The following is a 25,281-nucleotide window of genomic DNA, read 5'->3' on the forward strand; positions in this document are numbered from 1 at the left end:
GGAGTGCATCGATGCACACGTTAAGGGATGCATCGATACACGGTAGGATGCATCGATGCACTTCAAGGGGAAATAGAAATAAACCTTTCTTTTGGTCTAAGAAATGATATTAGCGTATATCAATTTAATACTAATATGTATCAATGTATGATCATATAGATATCAAGCACGAACAAGTTTCAGAACAATTATCAAGTTAAGATTCAATCAAAAGAGATGAAAGAATAAAAGTGGATTAAAACTTAGTGAGGCCAAGGTGAGTGCATATGCATTAGTATATGATGTGTGTAGAAAAGACTCGCGATGAGTCTACTTCCAACATTTGATTACATGATTTTATGAATATTAATATGGGTGATATGATTATTATTTATGCATGAATATAGTCATAGGTGTTATATGTGAACATGTGAATTATATGAAAAGTGATATGAATTATATGAAAAAAGCTATATGTCTACATGTATATGTGAAAGAAGCTATGAGCTTATGTGAACATGTGATATGAAAATGTATATGTGAAATGATATAAGTGAAAATGCCCATTTTATGTGTAAAGAGAGCTAGAGATATAGTTGGCATGCCAAGAGTCGAGGGTTCTACATGGTCCTTCGGGACATATATGTATTCTTTGGAACATTTACAGGGTCTTGTGAGACACATATGTGATCCATTGAAATATGTATATGGTTCTTAAGGAGTGGTCCTTTGGGACAAATACAATACATAGGTCCTTCGGGACAAAATTCATAGCCCCTAGTGGGACCTTATACGAGCTGTGGTGACAGCATAGTGTACAACCTCAATAGACTCACATATCTACAGTTCTCACAGATATACATGAGCTAACAAAGAGATAACAATAAAAATATATTACATGTAAAGTATATGCTTTTGTGAATGAAATGATATATTATTTTGTGTGATAGCATGACATGATATGATATGATATGTTCATGCATGATTAAGTAGTTAGAATTATTTTAATGTGTTTAATGCCTCACTAAGTCATAGACTTAGCGTGTGATTGTTTCACACGTAGGTTACCGAAGTGAGAAGAGTAAAGAGCAATGTGGAGCAAGACAGATCAGTTCTCCTTACCAAAGGTCAGATTAGAAGAAAGGTGAATAATATGTATTTTAATATATAAAGTTCTAGTTGGCATGTATTCAAAATAATACATTGTATAAGCTCTGAATAGTTCGGTAAAGGTTTTGAATAAGTTATATGTAATAATAAATTTTAAATTACTCACTATTTTATACAAGTAAAGGTTTTGAAAAGTCAATGTGACACTTCGGACTCGGATCCGGGTCGGATACGGGTTAGGGGTGTTACACGTACTGCTGAGCGTGAGGTATTAAATAACAATATTAAATATCGTTCTGTGAAAAGTGCATCCACGTATGACATACCTCACGCCTGGTGAAAAGCGAGTAATTGCACCGTGTTTCGTACGATGAGAGGTAGTCCGACATGTGCGGGCATCTATCTAAATAATATTGGGAGGGGTTCTTGATTTAAAAAAATTATTTAATGGGGTTATTGATTTAATAATGCCTATTTTAGGGTTTTTCTTCTTCTTTCTATCTCTACTATTAGAATGACAGGGAGATCTAATTTTTTTAGAAAATTCTTTAAACATTTTATTAGAGATTGTTAATAATAAACTGAATATTATTTTCAAAAAATATTGACATTGATTTATATATAAAAAAAAGACACTCTTTAAAAGAGTATACGTCAACTGTTAATTATCTTTCATTTATACATAATATTTTGTAAAATTTTTAAAATTATAATACTGTAATTAAATATTTTGAGTTTTATTCTTAATTTATCTTCTTATTCTTAACAAAGAAACTCGTTTTTTACCGTACACCAGCCATTGATTCTGCATCCCCCAAAAAGAATATTTTATAAGAAATAATAATTTTAAAATAAATGATATAATTATTTTTATCTTTATAATTTGAAGAACTTTTACCTTTAACTTTTTATTTTCAGATAAGTAGCTTTTGGTTAGATGAAAAATATTAAAGGATTAATAGTTAATATTTATCATTAATGTGATAAGTTATAAATTTATATGTATTTAAAGTACCGATATGATATATAATTTTAAAAAGATAGTGATATGTCATATATCATATTAAAAAAATAAAATTTACTACATCATTGATTAATATTGAATATTAATAAACTGTTAATTTTTATCGAATCATAGGATATTTTATCTTAAAATAAAACTTTGAAATTTAATTTTTTTAAAAGAAACTAAAACTATTATTTTATTAAATATTATGGATGAATGTTGAAATTTTACCAAAATAAAACTCAATATATTGCTTTGTAATCTTTCATAACCATGGTTGAAAGATTCAAATATTACAAAACAGAGTAAACAAAATATGATCCAACTTTTAATCCACATCGCCACTCGCACGACAGAGATCAAGTTGAAGTAAGATTAGACAAAGTTGCCTTTCTAATATCCCATAAGCATACATAAAAGAAAAAGGACCAAGCATTTGCAACAACTAAATAGTTTATTTCCAGATGTTCTTTTGCCAATCTCAAAATTGATTGGCCCTCTACAAGAAATCACACTTGCAGGCAACCCTAGCTCCTACCAATAAGGTCAATACCTCCACCCTAGCACAGGTACACCACTGTCTCATCTTGATTAGTCTATGTGATGCTCGGACTCTTCATATGCATATATATTTATAAAAGAAATATTATTTTTATTCAATAAAATAATATGTAGAGGGCCATTATCACAATTATCTATATATATAATAATAATAAATTTATATTATTTTTAGATAAGGTCGGGTCATGTATTTCTCACCCTAAATTCAAACTTGATCCGACTTAAACATTTTTTCTTAAAAACCCGACCGATCTGACCATAATCTATTTTATATAAAAAATTAATCGATCAGATCGAATTAGGTTAAAATCCATCGAATTCAGGTCAGATGACCATCTCTCTCTTTCTCATATCGTCGTACTGAGTTTAGGCCTAACAAAGATTGTGTAATTCACAGGGTTTGCAAAAGAGAATAGACTTGACTAGCAAACTACCTTAATCCAGTCCAATACCATTCATTTGTGATGTTTAAAAATAATTCAAGTGGATTTTTTCTCAATAGGGCACCCGTCGTAATTATTTGGTCTAATAGGGCACCTTAAAAATTAGTTTGGGATTTATGATATTTTCTTTAGTCTATGGCTAACTCGTCATTTCAAGATGACGAGTTCGATGATATATATATTTTTTTATATTTCAGACCTAATATTTTAATATTTTCTGTGAAAATCATCACCTCAAGGTGACGAGTTCTATTAAAAAATATTTTTTCATATTATTATGTGAATTTAATGTTGTAAAGAAAAAATACACAGAAGCTCATCACGTCGAGATGAGTTCTGTAGATTTTGTTTTGCTCACCAAAATATGATTGATTATGTTGAAAAGAACGATAAACTATTAACATTATATTAGACTTTCAGAAATGCACATTAGGAAGAAAAAACTACAAACTTAATACATTAATATAAGAACGTAATAGAACTATTTCAATCAATAAAGTCTATTATTTATCAACATAAGGATTATCGGCCTACTCGATATCTTGGGAGATGTGGACAATGCTTCCTATTGTGACCTTCACCTCTGTAATGGCCACATAACTTCGGCAGACCTTGCTTTCTTTGAAGGTAATCCATATTAATATGAATTCAACTAGATTCAGGACAACCCCTCAGCTTCAGAGAGAGATTGGTTTTTGCTTGTTCAAAACAATTGTAAAAATAACAAGCTTTGTGAGGATTCATCTGAACTGAGCCAATTTAAAACAAATACGACCAATCATTAATTACCATTCAACAACTCTCAATGATTTGTCATCTCGGTAAACTTTTATTGCAGCAATAATACATATGTCATTTATTGTAGAAATAATGCATTGTCCCAAATAGTGATGCATTATAATCTTCTGCAACTTTTCAGATGCCATTCAATGCATAATTTAAACAACACAGACAATGGGTGGAATAGTGGTGGTTTATCATCTTCAGCAACTTTTCAATGATGTATCAACTCAAAGTAGGAAAATTTTTGCGGTTCATTTATCACTTCATATAAGAAAAAACATGTGTTTATGATAGGTCAAATAATGACTCATTTCACCAACTTTTCAATGCTCATTTAATCATCTACAATAACTATTAATATGTTTGAGTTCAAAGTCATTTTGTTGTACTACTGAAGCAAAAAAAAACCCAAAACACCTTTAATCTTTCACTTCCAAAGCTTGAGTTTTTTTTAAATATTTCAACTATTTGTTCAATTGTTTTTTACGATTGTAAATTTATAACATGTGTTTCCCAAAAACATTCAACTATACGAGTTGAAGTTCAATATAGAAATAAGAGTTCTACTCGGCAGCAGTAGAAGAATATCTTTCTTATATTATAAATTTTCACTATCAAGCACGAGGTTTCATCTAAGCAATGAATGTAGACCTTGCTGGAATGATTGAGACATATTATTATCACTCTTTGTCTAATGTTGATTTGTTTGTAGAATTCGATGATCTGACATTGCTCATACCATTGAGGATGTTACTTCCAGCTCAAATATCCCACCAACTCAAACAAATGATCAAGAAATAAACATAGATGATGGAAACCCAGAAGGATTGTTCCAATTCGTACGTGAACAAAAACAACAAAAAAATGGGGAATTAAAGAACTTAATCTTACCTCTAACGAGTCTACTGATTACGGAATATTAAAACTTCTTAATCAATACTGCTATGTCAATAATTTTATTTAATGTTTATGGTGTTAGTAAGGTTAGTCCTATTTACGTATTTATGTTACTGTATTAAGTGTGTAGTTCTTTTCTTCTGATGTGCATTTCTGAAAGTCTAATATAATGTATTAAGTTTGTACTTCTTTTCAAAAAAAAATCTAACTGAACTTGTCACCGCAACATGAAGAGTTCATGTGTATTTTTTTCTTTCTAATCTTAAATTCGCATAATAATCTGAAAAAATAATTTTTTAATAGAAACTCGTCACCTAGAGGAAATATTAAACTATTAAGTCCAGAATATAAAAATTAAATCTCATGAATCTTGTCACCTCGACGTGAGGAGTTCGCTCTGAATTGTAAAAATAACGTAGATCCTAAATTAATTTTTGAGGTGTCCATTAAGCCAAACAATTACGGCGGGTGCCCTATTGGGCCAAAAAACCGATTCAAGTGCGCTAAGAAAACCCATCTCAGAGCTGCATAAAAGTTGGGCCAGACCTTCCATTAATCTTGGTCTCCTACCAAATTAAGTAAATCATTGCAATCGTGGTATGACAACAAATCATTCCATGTTTTACGTGCACTAACAATTCATTAACTATCGTTAAGATTTTCTCCTCCAAAACTTTTATTGCCCATTTTCAAACAATACACACTTGATTTTTTTAAAAATTAAATTGTATTGCTTCGTTTGAACTTGTTTATGAAATGTTTGATATTGTTAGGTATTTTATTTTATTTTTTATTATTTTATGAGATTATTCTATTATTGGTTATTATTCTAAATGCTTATCTGTAAGAAAACACATAGTAATTTTTTATTAAAGTAAGGTGATTATAAAGTATATATGTTTTAAATACTATCTATTTTGACAATAAATGTTCAATCATCCTGACGCAGTGCTGATACTCGAACCCATAACCTTTAGGAACAACAATGATTCTTTTAACCACTAAAGTAAGTTAGTCCATAGTAGATCATAAATTTTTTTATATGATTATTATAGTAGAATAACTCCACTACAGCAAAACAGGCTTTTTGCGGCGTTTTTTTTAACCTTTAGTGGCGTTTATAAGCGCCGCTAAAAACACATGCGGCGTTAAGACAAACGCCACGAAAACCGCCGTTGAAAATAGCGCCGCTAAAGTTCACGACGTTTTTTGTTAAAAAACGCCGCAATAAGTGTTGATATTTAGCAGGGTTTTTTAGACAAACGCCGCAATAGGTATTGACAAACGCCGCAATAGGTGTTGATATTTAGCGGCATTTTTTAGACAAACGCCGCAATAGGTGTTGATATTTAGCAGCTTTTTTATCTAAAACGCTGCAGTAGGTGTTGATGTTTTGCGGCGTTGTTGCGAAAAATGCTGGTAAAAGTCTGTATATAGCGGCGTTTCTAGGATAAAAACGTCGCTAAATGTAGGTATATTATGGCGTTTTTTGTTACAAACGCCGCTAAATAACACAGAATTTAACAGTACTAGAAATTATGCTTGAATACCCCAAAACTATTTTTTCAACCTGTTCCATTATCCAACAAACAAAACAATAATAACATCAAACTCTATATCTATATCTATAACAAACAACATCAAATCCAATATAATAAAAAAGTTTTCATTAAATAATATAGTTCAGTTAAACAAGGTCCAGTAGAATGCTCATAACATAAATGAGACTACGATAGTGGATTCTGAGGTTGCGTTTTCTGAATCATCAGCATCATATCATTGAGTCGTTTTTCAAATTCTTCACATCTCTGCTGATATGTTGCTTCTCTCTGTGCTGCAGCTGCTTCTCTTTGTGTTGCCGTTGCTTTTTTCTCTGTTTCTGCTGCTGCTCTGGCTGCTTCTGTTGCTGCTCTCTCTGCTTCCCTTGCTTCATTTTTCGCTTTCAAGTTAGCCATTTGTTGATCCATCTCAGCCAACTTTTCTTTTAAACGACAAACTTCTTGGTGGGAAGATCGAGACTGTGATGACATATACTGTGATGAACTGATCCAAATATTTGTGGGAGTACGAATGATCCTTGACAGCGCACCCCCATATCTTTCAGGACCCAAAACGTCATTAATAGCTTGGTTTTCATGTCATCATCATTAACAATACCTTGACTCGAAGCAGTAACATGATACTCCGCCTTTTTCTCCCTCAATCTTTCCTAATAAAGTGAATAATTAATTAAAATAAAAAATGTCATGGTACAAATATAAATAAAGTCAGGTAAATTTAAAACATCTACCAAAAGGTACCATTTCTGCAGCGTCAGCGTCAGGAGTGTCTCCTTCTTCGTATGTGTCATGTCGAAGAGTTGGATTCGACCAACTTTAGAACCAGATGTATTTTCCTACAATGTACCATAATATAATTACTAGATTTTAGTATTACATGAATACAAAAAAAACTATTTCAATAATCTATAATACCTCCTCATGAGCTATACAAGCAAAACTCTTCGATACCGTGTGCGTAACTTTGTCATTGCCTACTAGCAACACCAATATACTCTCGGTCCTACAATGTCAAACAACCACTTTTAATGATGATTTTACAATCGTTACAATTATTTCTGAAAAATACAACATACTTGTCTTTTTGTGAACTCCAAAATCTGACTGCTCTTCCCATTGGTACCTTAGCATTCCTGGTGGGACTGTTTGCAACTTCTCTTCAAGGCTGAGATCATTCTTGAAGTATTTCTTCTTTAAGGAGCTCTTGTGATCCCTCCATCTCTTCCCTAAAGTTTGCTTCACATAATCGTTAGAGACCTCTAAAGAAAATTTCTCTCTATACAAACAAATAAGTGTACACCGTAAGTATAAATTAGTATTGAATTTCTATAGAGTATGTATTATGACATTATTACCTTAACAAAATCCAACGCTTTATTTTTGTTACTATTAGGCATTTCGCACCATGACTCGTAATTAATTGGTAACAGATTGCATTACGTCCAACTATGCCTAAGTAACCTGCTAGAAGACGTGATTCTGGCCAGGTTGACCGACATCGTTTCTCGAAACTTTGACACGATGCCCAGGAGGAAGTTGGTATAATTCATTCAAAGTTGTACGTCCTCGAGTCTTGCGCATTCCAGCATTTTCAACTATATAAGAAATTATTAAATTCCAGTTTTGAAAATGAACAAGTAATAAATATGTTTCGAATATACTTTGAATTTCTACGTCTTCTTCAACAGTTTTCGGAACTTTGAAGACTCAGGTGCAATCGATTCCTGTTATTTCTTTCTTCATGGTCTTCAGAAGCTCGAACAACCCGCAAATCATTTTTTTTCTCTCGACATGATATTTAATAAACAAACATGAGTAATAAAAAAAATAAATTAATTAATGAATATTGAAAGACAACATGTTAAAGGTTATACATTATAAATAATAAATGAATATATAAAATCGTACAAAGTCTTATATAATGTCAGTTGTAATAAATATCTTCATCAACGTCCTCCCGAACCATTGAAATTGTGTTGTATACTGATAGTTTCATCTAAGTTTTGTGTAGTAGAGGTAAACTTTCTGATCTTGTTTCAATGTCTCTACTTCCATCCCCGATGTCTATCAAGTCTCTGGGAGTATTCGAAGCACAACATACCAACCGTCCATTGGATCGTGACAATAAAATACTTGTTTCACTTGAGAAGAAAATACTATGTTCATCCATCAAACGTTGACCCGTGTGAATTAATCGAGAGAAATTCACCATTGTAAACCCGAATTTATCTCTTTTTATACATCTGTTTACATCGACCCATTCACAACGAAACAACACAACCTTTCGTTTTCCATAATAATCTAACTCAATAATGTACGTAAGATTTCCATAATAATCGACCTCTCCCTCTTGCGGATTATTGTCCCTTACAGTAGCATAACTTATAGTTGACGAAGTAACTACGACTCCACAATTTTGTGTCCTTCTTATCTTTCACGAGATTTCGTGTGGGAACCTGAACCCATTAATGAGAGGCATTATATCTTTTAATACTATTCGGACCTTGAGAAAGCCATTTAACTTCTCCACTAACTTCTCTCCCACTCCAAACCTATTATACATTAATGGTGAATTAATTTGCATTGACGTCGATATAAAAAGCAAGACGTATATAATTTATAAGTGTTTCGTAAGATTTAGTTGCTTATCGTCTGGCCTAACCATTCATGAAAAGTTTCTGTGAATAACATATGTAGCGCTAGCTGATTTAATCTTCGGGAGCGTGCTCGAGATCTCAATACTTCTTTAAACTCACTATAAAGAATATTATGTCGTTAAAAATTGATAAATATAAAAGATAAAGAGATTTCATTAGGATTGGGTCCGAAAGACTTACGTGCGAAAGGGATCTATCGAATCGTGATGGAAAAGAACATATCGGTGTGCTTGTACCCAAGACGTGTCATCTAAGTGTGCAATTTCAACTTTCCCTAATGGTTGACCATAATTTCCAAAGAAATAATGTTGAGGTAAGTCATCAGTACTTAACACATCATTTCGATTTGGTCTATTCCATCTTGTTTCAACATCTTCTAAATATCTAGAGCAAAATGTCATACATTCCTCTGCCAAATACCCTTCAGCAATTGATTCTTTCGGATAACGCTTATTACGACAATAAGACTTCAACTTGCCCAAAAACCTATACACAAAACAACATACTACGTACATACATTTGAGTGAGAGGTATAATCAGTAGTAATTTGAAACGTGTAATTCAAATAACACCTCTCTATAGGGTACATCCATCGATAGAAAACTGGACCACCAACTCTTGCTTCGTGAGGAAGATGAATTAGCAGATGCACCATAATTGTGAAGAATGAAGGTGGAAATATCTTCTCCAAGTTGCATAAAGTCAATGTGACTCGATCTTGTAGTTTATCAAGTTCTTCAACCATTAGGACTTTCCCACAGATGGCTTTCATTATATTAGAAAGTTTAATGATACAAGACGTCACCTTACTCGACATGCAACCACGAACAACTACTGGCAGTAAATCTTGCATTAATATATGATAATCATGTGACTTTAAACCATAAACTTTTCGATCTTTAACACTGACACATCGAGAAATGTTTGATGAATACCCATATGGGACTTTTATATCCTTCAACACCGTGCAAAACACTTTTTTTTCCTTCTTCGAAAGAGAAAAAATAGAAGGTGGCAAGAAATTTCTTCCATTTGGACATAATTGCAGATGAAGATCATGACGAATTCCTATGTCCACTTAGTCAAGTCGACTCTTAAGATTATCTTTAGATTTTCTGCAATCATTCAGAATGGTCCCGATAATATTCTCACAAACATTCTTCTCAATATGCATTACATCAAGATTATGTCTCAAAATCTGTTTTTTCCAATAAGGTAACTCGAAAAATATACTCTTTTTTTCCACAAGTCTACCTCGTTTGGATCATCCTATTCATCAGACTCATCATCAGTTTGTTCGTCAACTTCAACTTCTTCATTGACTTTCTTTGCCTTTTTCTTTGATCGTGCACTACTTGGTTGATTCATCTTTCCATAAGTAAAATTGATATTTTTCAACATTCTGAATATTTGAGAGCCGGTTGTTTGGTCAGGAGCATTTCGAAACTCTTCATCATCATCAAACATATTATTTTGACTTCTAAATCTATGATTATCAGGTAACCACCAAAGATGTCCCATATAAGAGAACTTCTTTCCATTAACCAACCACTTCGAACATGTTTCTACAGCACAACAAGGACAAGCGTAACGACCTTTGGTACTCCAACCCGATAAATTTGCATACGCAGGAAAATCATTAATTGTCCATAATAAAGTCGCACGTAAATTAAAGTTCTCATTTGTTAGCACATCGTACGTTTCGACCCCTTCCCATATCTATTTCAACTCTGTAATTAGCGGCTGCATGTAAATATCAATATCATTTTCGGGGCCTTTCTCGCCAGGGATTATCATGGATAAGATGAAAGATGATTGTTTCATGCAAATCCAGGAGACAAATTGTATGGAATAAGTACAACAGGCCAAGTACTATACGAAGTACTCATGATTTTGAATAGATTAAACCCATCAGTTGCAAGATCGAGCCTGACATTTCGAGGATCTCTCGCAAAACTTGGATATTTGTTGTCAAATGACTTCCAAGCTAAAGAATCTGTTGGATGCCGTAATAATCCATCATCGGTTCTGCCATCATGATGCCACCTCATAAACTCAGCAGTCTTGGAGGACATAAACAATCTTTGTAGCCTAGGTATAAGAGAAAAATATCACAGAATCTTAATCGGTTTCTTTCTTGATCGTGCTTGAGCTTTATCCTCAGTAATATTTTCTGCCTCCCTAATCATCCATCGAGATTTTCCATATACATGGCAAGAGTCCTGATTTTTTCGATTACCCCAATACAACATACAATCATTCGGACAACTATGAATTTTGTCATATCCAATACCCAAATCTTTTATCATTTTCTTCATATCTTTGCATGATTGAGGGATTTTTGCAAAAGGAAACACTTCTCCTAGTAACTCCAACAATTGAGTAAAGGAGTTACCAGTCCACCCTCCCAAGCATTTTAAGTGGAAAATACGAATGCAGAAAGAAAGCTTTGAAAACTTTGATTCCTCATAAAGTTGTTCATTCATTTCATTCAGCAACTTGTAAAACTTTGCCGCTTCTCCATTTGGCTCTTCAACACTTCCAATTCTTCTCATCTTAATGAAATCATTAACATCATTCTGACAATAATTTTTTGTAACATACGGCTGATGAGTGTGCATATTAAATGCATCTCGTAACATTCCTTCCATGTCATCTTCTCTAAAAGTTGGATGGTGAGAAGAAGCAGGATAAGTCGAATAACTCGTGGAAGCAGATCTATCTGATACAAACTCTCCATGAAAGATCCATTTTCTATACCCCGAACAAATTCAAAAATAACTAGATGCTCGTACACAACTTCACGAATGTGCCAGTTAATGTTAACACACTTCTTACAAGGGCAAAGAATCATATTCTATTGGCTTGCATTCAGAAAAGCTAAATTTGGAAATTTTTTGACTACATTTCGATATTCGACGCTTACCCTTGAGAAATCCATCAAACTCTTATCCATTTCGTATTTCTGGAGTTTCAAATTCAAATGTTAATTGCTAATATTATAGATAAATTTAGAACCTAAACAGAAGCATTACATTGAACCTAAAACTCTCTGATAATCAACCTTTCAAGAAAAAAACAGTAGACAAGTGCAAACAAAGGGTCCACAAATGTAGTATTCACTGATTTGGAGCTTTAAAAATCCTGAATTCACAAACACAAATGATTATCTAACATCAGTATAGGACTAACATTAACAAATTGAAAATAAAACAAAGTTCTAAAAGTAGACACATTCAAATAAGAAAAATAATAAAGTCCAAATTCTCAAATTTTACTTCAAGGATTTTATGGTAACAAGCAAATAAGAGCTATGGATTTAGACTAAGATCAAGTAACAGTATAAGAAGTTCTTCATCCAAATAAAATTCTTGTTATGTTATTTCGACTACGGAAACATATTACACCACTAACTTTTCTTTACTAATTACTCTATCTCGACTTAATTTTTTTTTTCATGAAAAAAATATTTTCTAAACATAAATATCAAGCATTTATATCTAAACAAACTCATGTTTCATTATTAAAGAGAGAAGATTACATTTGTTTCCTGAAAAACGTGTTCCTCACAATCGATTTAAATTCGAGTGTCTCAACTCAATTAGCACCTAGAGAGAGAATTCAAACCGATGAAAGTGTATAACAAAATATGCAAGAAAATATTGACATTCATGTTATGAAAAAAAGGGGAAAATGGCTTCTTTATTATCGACATTCATGTTCTACAAAAACTACATAAGGACAAGGGCTTCTAGTTTATGTAAAACATTCAACATGAATAACAACTGACAATCATTTTCAGGTGAATATGAAACAATAAGATATTCTTTACAAACCAACTTTATTATAAAGCATTTAAATTACCACGTCAACTTTTTTTAACCAACTTACATGAAAGTTGAAACCCCAATACAAATGGTAATCTAATTTTTTTTTAATATATATTTATTTTATTATTTGAATTTATCTGAAATTTTATTTGTATTTGTTATGTACAAAATTTTATGGTACTTAATATATATGTGTTCAACCTAAAAAATATAAACCTGCTGCTTGACAATACGACACTAACAATCCCAGAAGAAGCAGAGCCAAAAGGAGAACTGCCTCGTCATATCCGGCTATACAAATGAGCTTGGCAGAAGCCAATAAAAACACGGTTTGAACAGCTTCAGTATGACCGTATAGAACATCAATGCTATACCTTCCTAAAAAAAGTCTTGCTCCTATACTCTCTCTCCACAAACAATTCCTTCCATTGCTTCTCATCTGAAAACTGAAGCAGCGGTCGGTAAAACCCACCTCTCACAATAAAATTCTTTCCAAACCTGATGGTCAGATGCAATATTATGGAGAGTGGTCGACACACAAGACACTACACCAAGCTCCTTAGGGTCAAGACAATTCAAAATCTCCGATATCAAGGCCGGTGGGAGATCGGTGATCGTGCACCAGACATTCGAAAAAACATCATTAGGAGGTAACTTTTTCGAACTACAATAACTCGGACTCCCTTTCGTAGGATTACAACCCAATGCCAGTTTCGAAAGTTCTAAATCCTTGGTTACGGAATTGGAACTAAAACGATTTGTTTCACAACAATTTGTTAAATTCTTAAAAGCCTCAGTGCTTTCCTGGCACTCAAATTCCGTAAAATGAATGAATTTTTAACCTAAAACCATTAATTCAAATGTTTAAACCAAAATCCCCGGATTGGGAAGCTTAAAAAAAGGAAATTTAACCCATAACCTCAACTTACTCCTAAATTCAAAAATGCCCAGATATAACAAACCCTAGAAATTAAAACCCAAAGTATTCAAGCAGGTTAAAAAATCAGAATATATCCAATCAATTTGACTGCAGGATCTATTAAAAAATCCAGAAAAGAAGAATGATACCTCCGACGATTGATAATTCGTCCTTCGGATCAGAGAAGCTGTTCGAAGGTTAAGAGAATACGAGAAAATAGAGAGATATGCATTGGAAACTTGGGGGCAAAAGCGGGGAAATGGTGAAGAGTAGAATTTTTATCACCGTTCATTTCTAAGAAATGGATTGGACGGTAGATATGATGAGATTAGTTATCATTGAATATTATGGGACGTTGGATTAGAATGGGTAAGCTGGTGAAAATGATATTAGGTTCACTATTTTAAATCAGGATTCTAAAGCTTTTCCAGAAGGGTCGGCAGTTAAGACTTCGATAGTCAAAAAAATATAAATTCCATTCGAGTCAAATGAAAGCTTGTAAAAATCATTAATTCAACTTTACACAAACCTAAAGATGTTCGTATAACCCTAAAACTGATTTATAATCAGACTTTATCAAAGGGGGAATAGGTAAAACTGATCAAATTATACATATTAAAAGAGCAAAGAAATCAACCAATATTTAAAACCCTCGGATAAAACATTAAAAATTGTAAAACGCGATCATAATATTTAAAAAATGCAAACAACTTCCAAAAGTAAATACAATCAAAATTGGAAAAAAAATAATCAGATTAAATGAACGATAAAGATCTAGAGTAAAGATGGGAAGGGAAATCGGAATCAGGCATACCTTGATCCGACACCATGGATTTGAATGTTTTGAAGATGAAACAAAGGGAAGAGAGTTTTGGGAGAGGGGAAATCAAAAAATGGGGGGATAAAGGGAGAAAGAAAGGAACCGGAAGATTGTGGAAGGAGTGTGAGAGAGTGCGCTAGCGTAGGAAAGTCGAAGTCTCAATTTCCCTGTTGCTTCAGTTGCTTCTGGTGTTGTACAAATAAGAATTTTAGATTTACCCTTCTTTTATTTTCTTATTTAGTGGTTCTTTTAAAGTTGCCTAAGGTACAATTATGTTGTGGCGTTTGTCAACAAACGCCAATAAAGATTATATCTATTGCGTCGTTTTTCTATAAACGCCGCTAAAGTACTACTCTATTACGACGTTTTTTGAAAAACGCCACTATAAATAAACCCTATTACGGCATTTTATAAAAAATTACCGCTAAAGTACTATTATATTGCGGCGTTTGTTGAAAAACGTCACTATAGATTAACCCTATTACGACGTTTGTATAAAAAATAGTGTAAATGACTACTCTATTGAATTAGAGTTTTGAATTAAAGAACGGCGGGAATGAAAAATAGGTGGGAGAAAAAAATGGAAAAGGGTTAAAGGGGCGTGGGACTTAGAAACTGTAAAATTGTGGCGTTTGTAAATAAAAACGCCACTAAAGTACGAGTCTATAACGGCGTTTGTATAAAAACGCCACTAAAGTACTAGTCTATAGCGGCGTTTATATAAAAACGATGCTAAAGTATGAGTCTTTAGCGGCATTTTCATTCAAAACGCCACTAAAGTACGAGTTTATAGCGGCGTTTGGATTCAAAACGCTACTAAAGTATGAGTATATAGTGGCGTTTGTATAGAAACGCCACTAAAGTACTAGTATATAGCGGCGTTTGTATAAAAATGCCACTAAAGTACAATTCTATAGCAGCGTTTGTATAAAAAACGCCACTAAAGTACGTACCTATAACGGCGTTTATTGAAAAAACGCCGCTATAAATGACAATATACAACCATTTTATGGCGTTTCTTTCAAAAATGCCACTAAAGTATTACTCTTTAGCGGCGTTTTTGGATACAAACGCCACAAAATGTCAGATCTATAGCGGCGTTTCTGGATACAAACGCCGCTAATTACCTTTTATTTAGATAATATTAGTTGATTTTACATATTTCATTTCTACTGTACATCAACTAAATTGACTGATATATGTATAAACAGTATATGGAGAAACATTAGTTGATTTTACATATTAACAACAACCATACATTTTAATTAAGACATAAGTTATGCATAAAAATACTTAGCAACAAAATACATTACAATTTAGAAACATTAAAGTTATGCATAAACAGTCTTCACCATATTGTTCAGTAGAATTTAGTTGTGATCATTCGTGGGGGAAAGGACGTAGGAAAGCTGTTTTCCTTGTTTGACGACGTATCGTTAAGTTTTTCCTCTATGTAAACTCTATATGGAGAAACTCTTCATCCATTTCACCAAATAAATCTCCTATCTCCGGTTCACCAAGAAGAGTCCTTCCGCGCTTCAGTGCTTCACTTGAAACAGATAACGACCTTTCACCTACAGTATGAAACTTGATTGTAGGTGGCTTGCGAACTAAATAAAAATTAAAATAAATTTAAATAGATGATATAAATGTTTACTTGGAGTAACAGTAAAGGCAACTTCATCTTCAATGAGGATAGATATTGCTTTTGCAATTGAAGATTCTTTCAACGCCACAGAGTTACCAAATTCAGTTATAAACATCGGGTATTTATCCGCTCCTCTATCATCATTCTCAATAAGCTTCGAAGATCCTATATGCATACAATCTATGAAATTTGACTGAGCGTAGAAAAACAAGTTATAGCGGCTGAAAGATTCATAGATTATTACCTTCAAGAAGGAGATCGGCCATGGAAGGGTATGGAGCAATAGGAGTTCCTTTCGGGTCATCATCCAGTTTCGACGGCGAGACCGGACCGATATCCTCCTAACGATAATTTGATCCATCATCAGAGCAAATACGCCACTTAGACATTCCGTCAACGATAATTTCTCTTACTCAATGCAACATCTGCTCTCTCTTTTTCTCAAATACGTTAGCTTTTTGGGTTTTCCTCATTTTCAGAAGACCAAAAAATGAAAAAAGATCATTAATGATAAGATGGATCAAACCGTGCAGTTGTGTTATAGTTCGTCGGTGAGAGGCCCGATTTGGTCGCCGGGACATACAAACGACGACGTCGGTAGGAATCGTTTGAGAGCTATTGTTGTTCCAGAGAATAAGCTTTGAGGGAAGAAGAGTTTAAATGATTTTAGGGTTCAGGTAGGAGAAAAGAAGGACTATATATTTAACATTTTGCGGCGTTTATACAAAAAACGCCACTATTGATTACACTATTGTGGCGTTTGTTAAAAAACGCCACTATTGATTAACACTATTGTGGCGTTTGTCTAAAAACGCCACTATTTATTATCACTATTACGGCATTTTAAGAATAAATGCCACTATATGTGTAATCTATTACGGCGTTTGTGGTATAAACGCCGCTAATTTATCGATCTATTGTGGCTTGGCTAAAACGCCACTATATGTTAATCTATTGTAGCGTTTGTGGTATAAACGCCGCTAATTTACTACTCTATTTCGGCGTTTCCGCTATATGTCAAATCTATTGCAACATTTTTACAACAAACGCCGCTAAAGTATCAATTTGTGGCGCTACAATTGTAAACGCTGCTATATGTTTAACTTTTGTGGCGTTTTCTCTCCAAACGCCACTAAAAACGCCGCTACATATCAGTTTTGCTGTAGTGCTCGCATCAATTAATCTTATATAATTAAAAGTGAAAATGTCACAATTTTACGATGCTTAGATGAATATTTATTTTTTATATTAATGTTTGTTACTTAATTTTTTAGAAAAATTAAAAAACGAATAAAAATAAATATGAAATAAAAAATTTTAATCTATAATAATAATAAAGGTCAGAGGATGAAAGGTGGTAGGGTATTTTCTGTTGCCCAAAGGGAGGTTGTGTAGTCTCTTTTAGAAGGTAAAGAATTGGCGTGATAAGCAAATACCTAGAAGCAGCAGCATTCAGGTAAGTATTTAATTTAATATTATTATGGTCCACAAATTAGACCCCTCATCCTCTCCATGTGTAATCATAGGTTAGAAATACAGTGCCGTGTCAGCCACCTTTTTCTCTTTGGTGGAACGTCAGTTTCTTCGGTTCATTTAAGTGATAGTATTTAATATTTAAACTTTGTGTAATAAATTAAAAGTAAGAATCAAGGATGCATGGATAAAAGAATAATAATTACAGAATAAAAACAAAATCATAGTCATAGAAGCTTGGGCATCATTTTCTGTCTCTCGTCTTTCATACCCCATCCTAATCAAATTGGAACTTACCTTCAAAGTCATGTTCTCCACACTCCCAATCACAGCTCCATCATGTTGCATTAAATTAATACTTCACATGTTCTCCATACTCTTTTCTCATCAACTATTTTGGGGATTTATTATTTTATTTGCTCAACATCTGGCAATACACGTACAAGTTGGGTATAAAAATACCCTATACATTCTATTATTTAAGGGTCTGATTGGACGGTGTTATAAATAAAGAAAGCATGGAATGGAAGTCGGGAAGGGAATCCACCAACAACCAGACAAATCACAACACCAACGTAAGTGAAACCCCCCAAAATTACATTTTCCTCGTCTCCTGTTAGAACCGTGACTTCTATTTCCATATCTTGGTCTTCTTTGTTTGCATATACTTAAATGATCGCCGCTATGTGCACGCGCTTTCTTCTTTTATTGTCCAAATTTGCTTGCAGCCTGCAGACTCCAAGAAGCTCTCTTATCTCACGATTTAATATTCCTTTCTTCTTTATTCTCTAGTTTATATTTTGCGTCTGTTTTTCTTGTCAAAGGTTGATAGAAAAGGCACGTAAAATCTTCTTATTGGAGATGGATGTACGTTGGGGATTCAAGCGGTTCAAATTCAGGATGATGTTCATGTTGATTTTATCACTGTTTGATCAGAATATGAGCTTTTCGTCGTCTTTGAACAGTGAAGGTATATACATAGTTATTCAATGGCTAGAGCTCTGCCTGTAAGTGAAGTTTCTTAAGGCCTTAAACAGAGTTCCATCTTTTATTTATGCGTAGGTTTGGTTCTACTGAGGTTGAGAGAGAGAGTGATCAGCGACCCTTTTGGTGGTTTATCAAACTGGAAGGAAAATGATGGAGATATTGATCCGTGTTCTTGGTTCGGGGTCGAGTGCTCCCATGGAAATGTAGTCATCCTGTGAGTTATCTCGTCTCTTACATCTTTATCTCCATGGTTGACGTCGTGGATGATTGTCAAGACCGAAATTTCTAAACTATACTGTCTAAAATGAAGGTTGTTCTGTTTGTTTAAACTTGAAAGATCAATGCTCATTGTAGAAACTTGAAAGATCTTCGCCTTGTTGGGAGCTTGGGACCTGAAGTTGGGAAGCTCGGGCATTTAAAATCTATGTAAGTCTTATCATTGGTGATCCGTATATGGTTTGACAAATCACCTTTATTTTGCTCAGTCTTTTTTAGTTCTGCTTTCTACCTTGTACCATTGCAGAATAGTGCGCAACAATTCTTTCTCAGGAAGCATTCCTAAAGAAATTGGGGAATTGAAGGAGCTGGAGGTGTTGGATTTAGGATACAATAACTTTAGTGGACCATTTCCACCTGGTCTGGGCAATAATCTTTCCTTGGCAACGCTGTAAGATCCTCTTTTCAAGTTGTTTGCATTTTGTTTTACCTATTGGAGCTTTTATTTAGTCCCTTTTGCTCCAATTTCTTGCAGATTACTCGACAACAATGAATTTCTGGGCACCTTACCACCCGAGTTATATGAGGTTAAGATGCTTTCTGAGTTTCAAGCTGATGAGAATCAGCTAACTAATATTGCATCTGTTTGTCCATCCTGTAAAAGTAGAGATTCTCCACGGTAAGCAATTAAAATTACCATAATATTTCCATTTCTTTTGTGCATGGTATATGGAATCAATCAATCAATCAACCAATCTCAATTAAGATCATCAAAGATTGAACAGCACTTGCAGAAGAAGAAGGCCAGAGGATTTTTTAGGCTTATAGGATGTGTCTCTTTGTTTCTCTACGTCTTTAATAGCTGCAATTGACAAGCCAAAGCAAGCTTTTTTTTTTCTTTTTTATATTAGTCATTAGCTTCATGATATCTTGTCATGTTCAGGAAAACTGCCCAGCCAAGAGTTGCGCCTCTCGGGAGGCGACTGCAGCAGTTCGTAGATCTCTTCAAGGCACACAAAGGAAACAGAAAAGCTTCCCGACCGTCAGTACCACCTACAGTTGCAGCTAGTCTTCTCTCTTCCCCTTCAATGTCACCATCACCATTGTCTCCGTTTATATCTCCTCTGGGCTCACCATTTTTGTCTCCATCGCCATCTCCCTCCAGTAACATTTTGACTCCATCTTCACCTTCGCCTGCATCAGCACCGACTCCAGTTTTACCACCTCCAGGACATCCACCAGTATATATCTCTGGACCACCACAATCACACAGTGCCCCAACTGATTCTCCTGTTTCAACTCCGAGCCAAATAGCAGATGAGAGGTCTGATTCAGAACATCATATGGTTCTAATTTTGATTGCAAGTATAGGGGGTTCCTTGTTTGTTTTGGTTTTGGTCCTTGGCATATTCCTCTTCCGAAGCAGTAAAGTGGTTACTGTCAAACCTTGGGCCACAGGATTGAGTGGGCAGCTGCAGAAGGCATTTGTAACAGGTATCTTTCCTTAGCCGCAGAGTACCCTTCGTGCATTGCTCAGTGTCTGTGAACCTGTACAAATAGCAGAAACCTTCTGCTAACCAACAAAACATTCTTGTAACCAATTTATATGGAAATCTTCTGCAAAAAGTACTATCTTCACCTTTTGGCTCAAATCCTTGGTGAAACGAAGTCGGAGTTTCCAACCTCTCTCTCAGTATAGTCTATAGATTTGCATTTCTCATATATTAATGTCCTCATTTCAGGTGTACCAAAGCTCAAGCGATCAGAACTTGAAGCAGCTTGTGAGGCTTTCAGCAATAATTGGTACCTTCTCCGATGGCACAGTTTACAAGGGAACTTTATCAAGTGGGGTTGAAATAGCCGTAACATCGACTGCAGTTGCATCTCGTGAAGATTGGTCAAGGAATTTAGAAACACAATTTAGAAACAAGGTACTGCTGTATAATTAATCACAAAAGTCTTTACTCTCGACATTTTGTTGACCATTTCTGAGTATCAAATATTTTTTATTCTTTCAGGTAGATGCTTTGTCTAAAGTGAACCACAAGAATTTTGTGAACCTCATAGGCTATTGTGAAGAAAATGTGCCTTTCACAAGAATGATGGTTTTTGAGTATGCTCCCAATGGAACACTCTTTGAACATCTACACAGTAAGTCCTTTTACTTAATCTGTATTGTAAGACGAGTATGCTCCAAATGAGATACGGCCAGGATGATGCTGAATTTTGAATTTGATGCAGTAAGAGAAGCCGAGCACTTGGACTGGGGAATGCGACTAAGAATAGCCATGGGAATAGCGTACTGCCTTGAGCACATGCATCAGCTAACTCCCCCTATAGCACACCGAAACCTGCAGTCTTGCTCAGTGTATCTGACTGAAGACTATGCTGCCAAGATATCTGATTTCAGCTTCTTGAATAATGCAACCGCCGCCAAGGTGGGATCAGATACCATGGAGGTCTTAGAATCCCAACCAGTAGATCCAGAAAGCAACGTTTATAGCTTCGGCGTAATATTGTTTGAAATGATAACTGGTAGGATCCCATATTCGGTAGACAATGGCCGTGTTGCAGACTGGGCCTCAGATTACTTGAAAAGGGATCGATCCTTGAAAGAAATGGTGGATCCAACTCTTAAATCTTTCAAAGAAGATGAGCTGGAGAGTTTGTTTGGAGTGATTAAAACATGTGTTAATCCTGATCCAAAAGAGAGGCCAACAATGAGAGGAATCGCAGCCAAGTTAAAAGAGATAACGGCAGTAGGACCTGACGGTGCAACGCCAAAACTCTCTCCCCTTTGGTGGGCTGAGCTTGAAATCTTGTCCACAGAAGCAAGTTGATCAGTGCAGTTGAAACCTGAATAAACTTATATTTTCCCCTGCCTTGTATTTTTGTGTGGCTCCGAAGCAGTGGAGTTTCGTGTAGGTGCTTTCTCTAATCCAATGCCTTGTAAGAGAAATGATTTTTTTTTTTTTTGTATATAGTTGAGAGATGAATCGTTGTGAGTAAACCCTGGTCTGTTGGCCGTTGCCACTTCCTCATTCTTGTCGTTCTTTTTGCATAAATAATGGTTGATATATCAGAAATGTATGCATTCGACGATATTACCAGTTCAATATTCTATGTACTTTCAGTCATTTGTGTCGGGCTTAGACCTGCCAATTAGTTATCTGGTAGATTCATTCAAATGTGCAGAAATGAAGAATTAGTAAAACAACTCCAGATTCTAGAGCTATTTGTACCATAAAAACAGCTAGTTCTAGTAAGGTATGTAGCAACTAGCAAAGAACTCAAGTAAAAATAAAAATGGATAGACTACAACACAACATATCAGAAACTGATTATAACATGTAGGTTTATATAATAGCAAAGTTCATGTATATTCAAGGGACAATAAGGAAGGGAAGAAGATTACCGCTACAACATACTTGTAGCAGTAGGTAATCTCATTAGTTACATTATAGGATATACTTTCATTATGCATACAGTAGTTACAATATACAGACTGTTTAAATGACCCAAAGAACAAAATGTTCACCATGTATTTCTAGTGTTCAACTTTGGCCTGCATATCTTCTATTGAGGACCCTTATAGTGCTAAACGGCCATCTAAAACTCAGGTTCACAAAACTCCTATACTTTTCCAATAAATACTTGACCCAGAAAATGTACTGAAAATTCCATTCTTAAACTTTAAAGCATTCTTATAACCCAAAGCTTATATTTCTTCATATACAGATACAAGAGGCAAGGTCCAATCAAACTCGCATCATATAGTCTTTTGCAGAAATCGACATAAATTCTAATGTTTCCTGGCTGGTGGATCCTTTTCCTCAGTTCCTGCAGAACAGCTGCCCTGTCTAAATACGCTGGATATAAGCCCAAATCAAGCATTTTGACCACTGTTTCAGCAGCATCACCTATATGCCCTCCTTTAATATAACCTCTCAATAACCAGGATAAAGTTTTCCTCCTACGCAGGGATCTTGAAACCTCCAATCTAGAAAGCAACCGCGATATTGCACTAGTCTCCTTCTGGGAAGCACAAATAGCTAAAACAATGTCGTAAAGGTCTCCATCAGCTTCTTTACCAGCAATCTTCATCTCCCACAGTTGCTTTTCGGCTCCAAGTCCATGACCAGCACAAATATACATAGCAAGAAGCCTCTCATGAATCAACCCATTAATTGAAGGACTTCCTTCTTGAATTGCCCAATTAGACAACTTTATTCCATCAGCAAGAAGATCAGACTGATACTTTTCTATAAGTTGTATATTTTCCATATCAAGTTCAGCAACTAAGCCAGACCTGGCAAAACCTTTCAACTTTCGCAAGGCTTTTGCAAATTCATTAAGCTCTTTGACTATTGCTGTCATTGCCATGAGGTAGCTGTAAATCTCGGGCTTCAACCCGGATTCTCTAAGTTCAATCACCAATCTGATGGCATCCACATAGTTACCCTCAACCTGGCAGAACAGAGGTAAGAAACCACCACATTAAAAGACACAAACGGAATTGCAATAAACTCTGGGACAATTAAGAATTGGTAATGAACTATACAGGCGACAGGCAAGAACAAGAAATATTAACAAATGATTAAGCATAAACAGCAGTGGCCATTATTTCCAAGAATAAGGAAAAATAAATAACTTATAAACAATAGTAACAATGAAAAAAAAATTCAAGCAGACAATAGCAAGCAAATTTGATTCAATTGCCTATTCCTGAAAAGAACAGAAAATTCAAGCATACCGTCATCTTCCAAGCAAGATAGCCAGCTGGCCCACCCTTCTTCCCTTCACCATCATCATCTTCATATGAAATTCCCCGGTTCAAAACTTCCTTCACAAAAATAACAGCTTCCTCCCTTTTATCCATCTCCCAATACATCGAAATCACCTTCTCAATCATATTAAAACCCGGTATCAACCCCACGCAATCCATTTCCACGAGGAGATCAACCACGTCACCAACATCACACTCTCCTTCAATCAGCTTCTTGACCCAACTACACATAATTGAAACCATAAGTTCCATTGTCTCGTTATCAACCTTATTCTCCTTTCTGAGCCACTCAAATACTTCAAGCGCACACCAAGAATCTCTCCCTTCTTGAGAAAAGTAAACTAGAACTAACTGCAACTCTCTTGATGACAACTTATCATTCATTTCTTCAAGAACATCAGAGGCTTCCCTTGTCATTCTCTCTAATTCTTCAATTGCCTCGAAGAAGCCTTCGCTCATTTCATCTTCATCATCACCCGTTACATATTGGTCTAATTCCACCGACGTGAAGATCCTGAATTTTGGTTTTCTAAGAGCAAAGTTTGGATTTTGGTGGTTACATATTCTGGTTGAAAATCTTCCAAGACTAGGTTTTGGAAAGAAAGTTTGATTAAATTGAGGAGGCAAAAAGCAGTGCCGATAAAAAGGCAAAGATAATTCAGTCAACGATGTGCACCCACGAACAAAAGCCATCAGTGGGGTATGTGAAGTGTTTGATTCCCTAGATAGTTTAAGTGAAAAGGAAAGGATAGAGAAACAAAAGTTATAGCTATGCGAGCTTCAGTTATCGAAAACTAAACAAAAACCCAAGTCTAATATGAGTCGAAAGAAGATTTACTAGTCCCAGCTGAGCCAAAAGATTCCTCCTTTCTTTTATTTTCCTACGATTTTTCGGCACCCAAGCAAAAACCCAGGTTCGTTCAGGTCGGAGCTGAAAGCAAAACGAAAAGAACAAAGGAACCCATAAGAGGGGAAAAGATAATAAGATAGCCAGGAATTGAATTGTCGGGGTGAAAAATTGTGATGAAAAAAGAGATTTAGGAATTGGGTGGTGTTGGTGTTGGTGTGTGAAACGGCCGAAGCTCGATTCACCACATACAGAGAAAGCTACAAGAGAGGAATTCGGTTGATTTTTTTAGTGTTTACAGTGCGAGACGTGTCAAAACTCCGAACATCGACTTCCAGCGCATTTTGTAATCATCTCTTCAATACTTCTGGATTAGGCTCTACGTTTGGATTAGCGACCGAAAGTCCTTTTCGCTTAATTTTTTCTCCTGATTTTTTTAGATCACTTGTTAGGCTGATTTTGATGCTCTATTCTGAGGAGATGAACAAACATGGGCTCGTATTGGATTTTGGGTCTGTGGGTTGCTATCCATTGGGAAGGGTTTAGAACGCCAAAACTTGAGCATACAATAGCTTTTTGTTAAGTTTTTTTGGGCCAATACCCGGGCGGGTAAATTGTTTGGTCCAATAGGCCAACAAAGAATTTAATTTGTAATCTAAGCCATTTGCTACAGAAAACGTTAAACTTATTGTCTCAACGAGATGAGATTATTTAAAAATATTTTTTATTTGTCTTAAATATGTAAGTCTCGTGTGGGTCA

At 34.9% G+C, this 25,281-nt stretch overlaps 1 protein-coding gene and 1 pseudogene across 1 annotated transcript; one reads left to right on the plus strand and one right to left on the minus strand.

The window, feature by feature from the left end:
- Positions 1-18,264: 18,264 nt before the first annotated feature.
- On the plus strand, positions 18,265-21,974 carry LOC120180842 (annotated as a pseudogene).
- Positions 21,975-22,394: 420 nt separating this feature from the next.
- On the minus strand, positions 22,395-24,559 carry LOC120180853 (pentatricopeptide repeat-containing protein At2g30100, chloroplastic-like). Its single transcript, XM_039186143.1, has 2 exons — positions 23,642-24,559; positions 22,395-23,355 (listed from the first exon to the last, which is right to left on the minus strand). Exons 1-2 carry the CDS (start codon positions 24,365-24,367, stop codon positions 22,582-22,584), a joined length of 1,500 nt encoding a protein of 499 aa, XP_039042074.1. The 5' UTR covers positions 24,368-24,559; the 3' UTR covers positions 22,395-22,581.
- Positions 24,560-25,281: the final 722 nt, after the last annotated feature.

Source organism: Hibiscus syriacus, unplaced genomic scaffold, assembly GCF_006381635.1.
Source record: "Hibiscus syriacus cultivar Baekdansim isolate YM2019G1 unplaced genomic scaffold, ASM638163v2 tig00003715_pilon, whole genome shotgun sequence".
NCBI classification, from domain to species: Eukaryota; Viridiplantae; Streptophyta; class Magnoliopsida; order Malvales; family Malvaceae; genus Hibiscus; species Hibiscus syriacus.